The sequence below is a fragment of the Solea senegalensis genome, linkage group LG12 (assembly GCF_019176455.1).
Source record: "Solea senegalensis isolate Sse05_10M linkage group LG12, IFAPA_SoseM_1, whole genome shotgun sequence".
NCBI lineage: Eukaryota > Metazoa > Chordata > Actinopteri > Pleuronectiformes > Soleidae > Solea > Solea senegalensis.
In genome coordinates, this window is record NC_058032.1 from 4,806,960 (window position 1) to 4,815,677 (window position 8,718).

The 8,718-nt window shown below is 44.2% G+C and overlaps 1 protein-coding gene across 1 annotated transcript; it reads right to left on the minus strand.

Annotated features, from left to right (window-relative positions):
• Positions 1-807: 807 nt before the first annotated feature.
• Positions 808-3,476, minus strand: hs3st1 (heparan sulfate (glucosamine) 3-O-sulfotransferase 1). The gene is made up of 2 exons (XM_044039703.1): positions 3,210-3,476; positions 808-2,627 (listed from the first exon to the last, which is right to left on the minus strand). The coding sequence occupies exon 2, from the start codon at positions 2,486-2,488 to the stop codon at positions 1,571-1,573; it is 918 nt and encodes a 305-aa protein (XP_043895638.1). The 5' UTR covers positions 2,489-2,627; positions 3,210-3,476; the 3' UTR covers positions 808-1,570.
• Between the last annotated feature and the right edge of the window lie 5,242 nt (positions 3,477-8,718).

An 8,718-nucleotide genomic window follows, 5' to 3' on the forward strand; every position in this document is an offset into this window, starting at 1 on the left:
TAACACCAATCCTAAATTCAGGAGAGTGTATTTTTAAATCTACATGTGACCAAATGAACGCAACTGTTTCACGGGAGGTTTGTGTCATCAGACGAACAAAGACTGCTGCGTGTACTGTACCTGACTAACAGGATATTCAACACAGCAAAGATCCTTAATGATTGTAGCGCAACCTTTGTTTAATGCAGCCTTTTTCAAACTGTGGGGCGGGACCCCCTGGGGGGACGTGGAGACTTTCCAGAGGGGCGCAAGTCCTAACTAAAGTTTAGCAGGTGGAACCTTTGGTCTCGCTGTAACCCGGACTCACTTAAGTGACGTACCACAACAGAATCTACACTGGTGACAAGGTTTGGATAATAGAGAAGTTTCTGACAGGGGCAAAAAGAAAACTGTGCAATGTTTCGGAAACTAACAACAAGCCAACGTTAGCCGAACGGAACAATGATGTACAACGTGTTGTATCTCAAAACATTGGCAGGGGACAGCATTTGTATTGCTAAAACAAAAAAAAGTTATTTGCACAGCAAATTATTGATATTGGTAAAGTATTCTCTGTTATCCAAATGTATTTATTGTTTTAAAAATTGACACTATTATAGTTCTAATTGCACATTTTATAATTTATATCATATTTTTATTTGAAAACTGCTTTCTCAAAAAGCAATATTGAGTTTATTTGTATTTGCTAAAGCAAAAATGGTATTTGCACAACAGATTATTGAAAGAAAAGTGAAACGTTTCTTCTAATATTGATTCTATAAATGTTATACTTGACACATTGTTACAAAGGGGGCCCAACAGAAAAAGTTTGAGAACCACTGGTTTAATGTGCACATGACAGCACGCACGTACAGGCTGGACAAAAGCCCACGTTGATGAAGGTAAATGAGACAATAATGAAAATAATCCACGGCAGTAAGTGCAACCTATAGACACACCTGTCATCCGAGCATGAAGGTTAGTAATAGATGAATAAGAATGGACCGAAAAAAGAAAAACCATCAGACAGGCTAAAAATAAAATACGTCTTTATTATGATATTAATTCTTCACTTTAAAAAATCTATTTACAGTCCATCATACTGATGTTCTCATAGCTTTTATACGACTGACTCTTACAGAAAAGGAACATTTCGAGTGACAGAAAGACAAACACGTACATATTCTGACGATGGCGTGAGCCCGAGAGCGACTGAGGAAATCATAGCAGCAGGTCCCTAAGAAACGTGGTTACAAGTTAATCGCGTCATATCGTGTGAGAAAGAGAAACGAGAAAGTGTTGACAATGTCAAAAACAGCCTTTAAGTAACCGGTCTAAAGTCTGCACGTCATCGTGAATGTTAGAGCGAGTCTCCTGCTTTGATCCGACGAGCTGAGGAGCGCCGAGAAAAGTGTCCGAACAAAAAAAGACAAGCAATAACAGAGCATGTCATGAGCTGCGCTTTGCCCTGATATTTGGCTCAATCATATTCCCTGGGTACAAAAATAGATTTAGTTTAAAATGTACATCAGCCTCGTGCCGCCGCCGCCGTCATTGTTAGTGTGGGAGATTATCACCGCGACTCAATCGTTCACTTCCAGTTGAACGTTCGACCCACCAGCTCAAAGAACTTCTTGTTGGGTTCGTGAAAGTACTGGTAGAGTTTCTGCAGGATGTCCGGCGCCACGCGGGGGTGCGCCCTGCCCTTCGAGTCGTGCAAACACCTCTCCCGCCCGTGGTCCCTCAGACAGTAGAATCCCTTCGTTTTATTGAAGTAAAAATTGGAAGTATTTATCTGGGGCTCCAGTTTCAGGAAGCGCTCCACCTTTTTCACCTCGGGGAAAGGATCCCTGATCAACTCGTCCCCGTCCACCACGTGAATGTTCTGCAGGGGGAAATACTGCAGCCAGTTCTGCATGTGCACGTAGTACAGGCTGCGATTGAGAGCCTTGTATCCCAGATTGATCTTGCCGTCCTTCACAAGCATGGACTCGATGGGCTGGTAGCGCTTGTGCTTCTGGAGGCGGTTGTAGAACACCTGCGTGTAGTCCGAGAGCACCCGCTCGGTGGGGTCTCTGAGGATGAGCAGCAGCTTGATGTCGGGGTTCATCTGGTGGATGCGTTTGGGGACCTTGCCGGAGGTGAAGTAGGCTGGCGTCTTCTCCACCGTCAGCTGCTCGGGGAAGGCGTAGGGCATCTGGCTGAGATACCAAGGCAAGCCCTTCTGGAAGTGGCTCTCCCAGTCGAAGAAGTGCACCTCGTTCTGCGCCGCCGCCACCGCGCTGTGCAGGCTGAGCATCTCGATGAGTGCCCGCGTCCCCCCCTTCCTCACGCCGATAATTATGATCTGAGGAAGCTGCTGGAGGGTCCCGTTTGGGTGGGCGGTGGTGCCGTTGTCGGGGGGTGTCGGGGTGGGAGGCGAAGGTGGCCCCGTGTCAGTCATCGGTCTTGAGGGGATGGGGGGAGACTGCATGGCGAAAAGCAGCAGCCCGAGGAGCACGGCTGCCATGAGGGAGGTCCTGAACCTGGGGGATTTCAGCCTGGCGAAAGAACCAAAACTGTATCCCACATTGAAAGAGCAGCTGCCTCGGGAACAATGGTCCAACTGGAAAGCAACAGAGCTGCCTCTGCTCTGCCGTCAGCGGTGGCTGCGAGGGGGAGAGAAAACAGCTGTGATTACAGACGATACCTGGTAACATGCACGCGCTGGATGAAGAAAATGACACTTTTATGACTCAGGTGCACGTTTTACATACGCAGCCACATTTGCATATAATCCACAAGGTGGGATTGAAACGTTAAATCCAGCAAGAAAGTGAAATGACAAACTAGAATCAACATTTATAACAGGAACAACATTAGCACGAGGAACATATCTACCTTTTATTTCATGTTTTTTTAGTACAGAAATTCATTTAATTACCCACAACTTCACAATAAACACACATTAACTGGATTTTTTTAATCATGTGATACCATGTGTGGATGTTATGCCTTAGTAAATACGGAATGCCAAACATCAGAGGAAACATTTACTTGTAAAAACACGAGGCAGGTGTTGCTGACACTGCAAATTAAAGACAAGTCAAGCCTAAAATGGCAGGGTAGACACCAGAGGAGCATGTGTTTTCACCTGCTCTCCTGTCTTCACTGCACATATTTGATGCCACAACAGTCTCGTTACATGCTCGGCCGTTACGCGCCGTGCGCGCCACGCGCGGAAACCTCACCTCGTCCAAACTAGGCTACAATCCTCCTCCGCTCGACGAACAACATTCCACTCCGTGCAGCAGCGTCTCTCGTTTCTCCGCACAACAGCAACAACGATACTTCCACGAGAGCAGATGAATGAATGAGTGAATCCTGTGATCCGGCTCCTCCTGCACCGTCTCCGTCCGTGCAGTTTTGCCCCCGAGCGCGCAACAAAAGTCGCCTCCGAGCAGCGCGCAACTTCTCCACAGAGGCTCCACTCCGCTGTGTCTGACACGCACACGCAGAGCTGCCGGTATTTGACTGTCAGCTGTTGTTGAGTGGAAGCCCACGCCTCCATCACGCTCCTGCACAGCCACGCCCCCCCGTGACTCAGACCGTTGAAAATGTCTTGGTGTTGGACAGTGTGGTGTTGTGTGTGTGAAGTGGGGCAAGTGCTGGTCCTCCCCTGATCTGTATGAGGTGTTTATGTTATTTACAGTGATGACACATTTCATCCTCAAAGAAGATTCCTTCTCGCAATATTTATTCCAATTACAAAACTGGACTTCAATTATCCCAAACCAGGGCCGGCCCAATGCATTTTGGTGCCCTTAGCGAGATTGGGATTCGGCACACACCACGCTGGTTTATAGAAACACGGTTGTAACCCTTCTCATTACCGTGACCCCTAGACCGTTTGTGATAGCTAGAAAATTACTATAGAGAATTAACTATAGCCTTTCTGTCAGCCGTATGTCAGCTGAGATCGGCACAGCAACCAAGCGCGACCCTCATGTGGAGGATAAAGTGGTAGAAGACAAATGGATGGATGGCTTTACGCCCATTATGCTTGTCATTACGGTAGAACCTCAGGACTTCCAGTGGATTGACCGTCCAATCACAGGCGAGATTCACCAGCGTTTTGTGACGTCAGCTTCTCGGTACCGTAATTCCTAAACGGTTGAATAAATAACTGCCAGATATCGAAAGGAAAAAGGGGCAAAAGCACTCACTCACTCACTCACTCACTCGCTACAGCCATAAAATCTAAATAAATCCTAATGTGATCGTCAGCTGACCACTGACCACCACAATGAGACTAACGCACTGATAAACAAGTCATAAAACGCTGTATAGTAGGCTATGGTAGTGGTAACAGTCAACACATCAATAATAGAAAAATGCTGCACTGCAAGCAAAATTTGCAGAAAAGACAAGATAAATTAAGATAATCCTTTATTCTTCCCACGTGGAAATGTGCAGTGTTACAGCAGCCGATAAGGCAGAAAAGTAGAAATAAGATAAGGAAATAAAGACTATTAAAATGCAAGAAACAAAAAGATAAAGTCTGGTAACATAAATAAATAAATAATAATAAATGGTAATAAAAGAAACAGTCAGGCGATCGGACTATACACACGGAAAACAGTGTATTTATTGGCCGTGTACGTGTGACTCGCCTCCATAGGTGGCGCTGCATCTCTTTCCATAAGCCAGTGAATCAGTTTTCGTACCCAAATTAGACTCTTGTGGTTCCTGTGTTGTCCCAAGAAAGATGCTGATGTATGATTTATGGCAACAGTACAGCACTAAATTCATAATATTCTTTGCTAAACACTCTTGGTAACTTCTGCTGACGCCGACTGCAGAGCATCTCTGCGTCTGCATGGCTGACAGCTTATCAGAAGGAGTCAGGCTGGCTTGTCGAAAATCCGGATGTGACCGTGTAAACATATACAGTCGACTGGGTGCAGTAAATAATTTAGCCTATATCTAATCCAAGAGGTTTTGAAGCGACGCAGCGAGGAATTAAGAGCAAAAAAAGCAGCGTCATATCAGTAAAAGAGACAGCATCAGTTGGTTCATGGCACATTTAGCTCGACTCTAACAGAAGGATGTCACAAGACGGGGACAATATGGAGTGGTTTTTTTGTACATTTCAAACTTTTAACAGTCAAAATGCAGATAATTGTGTATCTATGGACAAATATCTATAAACTGCTCAGGAGGTACAGCAGGGGGCGACTCTGTAACTGTATGGTACAACTTTCTTTTGACTTTTTCCTGACTCCTTCGTCCAATGGGCGTCCGGTCACTGGTTGCAAAACCTCCGCGCGGTGCCGGTTAAAGCCTCTAAACGGGTGACTTCACGACCGGTTGCCACTCGAGTGTAAACCCAGCGATGTCCACTGAACGCCACTGTTTGGTGGAGAAACAGAAAATTAGCTGCTCCCGAAAAGAGCGAGGGCCTTCTCAGGATTCGGATTTTCTAAAGGGCTTTTCATCCAAGTCTCCAGGAGTTCTCACTCTCACTCTCTCTCTCTCCCTACACTCTTTGCTTTCAGGGGAAATCAATGGAAAAAAAGAGACAGAGCAGTTATTCATTCCTGGCATTCTCCCCCTCCTTTGTCCACAGTGACCACAGTGAGTCCAAGTTGCACAATCCCACCACCTGTTGAGCCAAACAGTTTGACCAGAATATTCTGCAAGGATAACTGCTCACAGGCAGCGAACCCAACTCTGAGTCAGGTTCACGTGTCGTCACTCTGGAATCATGCAGCAGGAAGCTAGCCCGCTACAGCCTGGTTGAGTTGTTTCTCTAATAGATAAACTAAAATAAGTCATTGAGTCCCGTTTCGCAGCAGCACTGACTGCACATTCACTGACGCCATGTTGCTTCTCCACTTTCTGTGAGTCACCTTGGTGGTGTGTACAGTCAGTGTGAGAAAGTCGGAGACGATGAGTGAGTAAGCGGCACATCATCATCATCATCATCATCATCATCGCTCATGTCAGAGGACGTTGCCAGGACGTTGACAGAGATGAGAAAACTGGCTTCTTTGCGTTTCCTTTTTTTTCTTCCCCCCCACACACACACACACACAAACACGACGGCGACAAAACCGTGGCAACACCTTCTTTGTTTGAGTCGATCTCATCGTATTCAGATCAAATCTGCGTCAGCTTTAATTGGCCTGTGGAGGCAAAGACGGTCCAGGCTGATATTTCTCCAAAAAAAAAAAACCATGGAAAGGCTGAAGGGCTTTCCATCTGAATATGGATGAATATGATTTTTAGTCTTGTTTGCAGAAATTTCTGCCGCGTAAGTTGTTTAACTTGAAGGCCATTACGGACATTAAAGCGCTGCTCTCCGCGTACCAGAGGGCTCTGAGCGGGAGGAGGTTTGGGTTGCCATGGCAAAAAAGGTCAACGCCACTTCTGAAATACATTGTTTCCTCCAGAGAGAATTAAATTTATTCGGCGTGTGAACGATAGACAGGCGCTGGGTCCTCAGATTCTGCCCTCATTCTCTCCCACGGAAGTGTGAATTCGGCGAAGTCGAAGTGAATTTACTCATCGAAATTAGACGCACTTATGAGATATTTTGATTAACCCTCAGAACACAGAGCATTCAGGTTCCATTATGTTAAAACAAGAGTGTCTTTTTCATGTATGAGCAGGAAAAACATTTACCTTTAAGACATTTATGTGTGTGTGTGCATGTATTCTTATACTTCTTACGTCCTCTTTATTCTCGACCAGTTCCGTCTCTAATGTGTGTAATTATTTGACGTGTATGTCTGTGCTTTTTGCACCTGTGTGACAAAAATGTATTATTTATCATTGCTCAACAATCCGGATGCATGTTAAAGTTGGAGATGGAGATGATGTTGTCACCTTTTTGGCCTCCTCTCATGTAAAGCAGCTCAAGTGTAAATTAGCTCAACATTGCAGAAGCCCACTTTATGTACAGTGCAAATGTGCCTGCAACCTTAAAACAACATTCTTCCTATATGTATTGATCCTTGATAGATTAAAATAACATTTAAACGTGTCTCACTTCCTCAGAACATATTCATTTCACCTCCATTGTACGTCAGACAAATCTTATTACAAGAAAACTGTCAGTGCCAAAGAAAAACAGGTTTTATTTGGCTCTGGCAGGCTTATCAGATTACAAATGGGCACACGGAACAGTTTTAATGTTTTAATAAATATATACGATACGCAGGCTCTCTCTGTGTGTGATGAGCCCTGATACCAATCTGTTTTGGAAACATTACAGTAAGACCTGAAAATGCTTTAATGAAATATTTAAAAGCAGCGTAGGCAATCTGTTTTCCCAAAGCTTTTTGTCATATGTCTTGAAATCCTCTTCATATCCTGGCAGAAATGAAGAGATGAAAAGCTTTGGAAAACGTTGGTTAAAACACAAATGCAATCAATCGCCTTATTTGTCCTGGATGAAATGATTAGATCTGTTTGATTTCCTGTCGTGTCGGGTTGTTTATTTACGACCATAATTTATGATCACCGAACACTCTTATATCCTGAGTGAGTCCTAACACTGTTTTCGAGGCACTCGCGTCGTCTGTAGTAAAAAGGTGTAAAAAAAAACAAAGAAAAAAAACATACTTTGTTCACAGTGTCGTTGATCATCTTCCACGGCGATGCAAAGGCAGAGCTGCTCACGTTCCTGCGGGCTCTGTAACTCGTGTAACAGCAAATAATTTCACTCCATTATATTGGTTTTCATATAAATTTCCCACAAAGCCATTTTCCTTTTATTGCTTTGATACTTTGATCGACTCATCCACAGCCTCGGGCCACGACTGCAGCAACAATGTTGTTTTGTCTTTTATTCTCCAAATGAATATTTCCATTATTTATTTATTTATTTATTTTTTTTTAATCAAGAATGAGAATTTCTTGTTCAATCAGTGTATTTTTTTCATGAAATGGAAATGTATTCAATCATGGTTCATTGTGGTCTTTCATTTTTTTCTTCAGTTACAGTTCCTTTCCCACTCAACAGCTTTTCTTTTCTATCACCCGGGTTCCATTGTTAATTACTATGCGGCGTGAATCATTGCCTGCCACAACACCCACTTGTGTCACACCGCAGGTCATCGCCGAGCTCGCTCTACAGCGTCACACATCAAATGAAACAATGTACTTTGTTGGTGGTGGGGGGGGGTTTGCCATGTGGATCATCACAAGTTTGCAGGCCAAGAGATTCATCCCCATAAAAGAAATCTATTCACTGATGAAGTTCACGTAACGTAGTCCAAAGCACCTGATTAAGTGGAGCTTGTCACGTGCGACTCTGCTGATTTATAAGGTCAACTCGTCGTGAGCTCCTAAAAATACTGTCCGTGATACTAAAGTGACGCGGAAGTGACCATATCTCCATGACAACCCCGGCCCGGCGGAGAGAGGCCGTGTAATGCAAAAGCAAATCACCAAGGTTTGTTTTGTCAAAGAGATAAAAAACACAAACCTCACAATGTGACTTGAACTGTGAATAAAGCGTAAAGAAAAGCGGCACAGGTGTTGTGCAGCACATGACTGATGGGTTTGTCCTTCACAGAGACACTAACACAAACTCTTTTCTCCTCCATCAACTGAACATCATTAATACTTGTTTACTCGTTAACTCACTAACTGGGAGGGGATAAAAAAAGGAAGCTTGTGACTAACAGAAGTGACTCACGTCTTAACACTGTGATGGTTTGCAAGGATTTCTTTTGCTGCTTCTGTATTTTC

Excerpts from the sequence above, each read along its gene's own strand:
- hs3st1 (XM_044039703.1), bottom strand. The coding sequence starts at position 2,488 with ATGGCAGCCGTGCTCCTCGGGCTGCTGCTTTTCGCCATGCAGTCTCCC.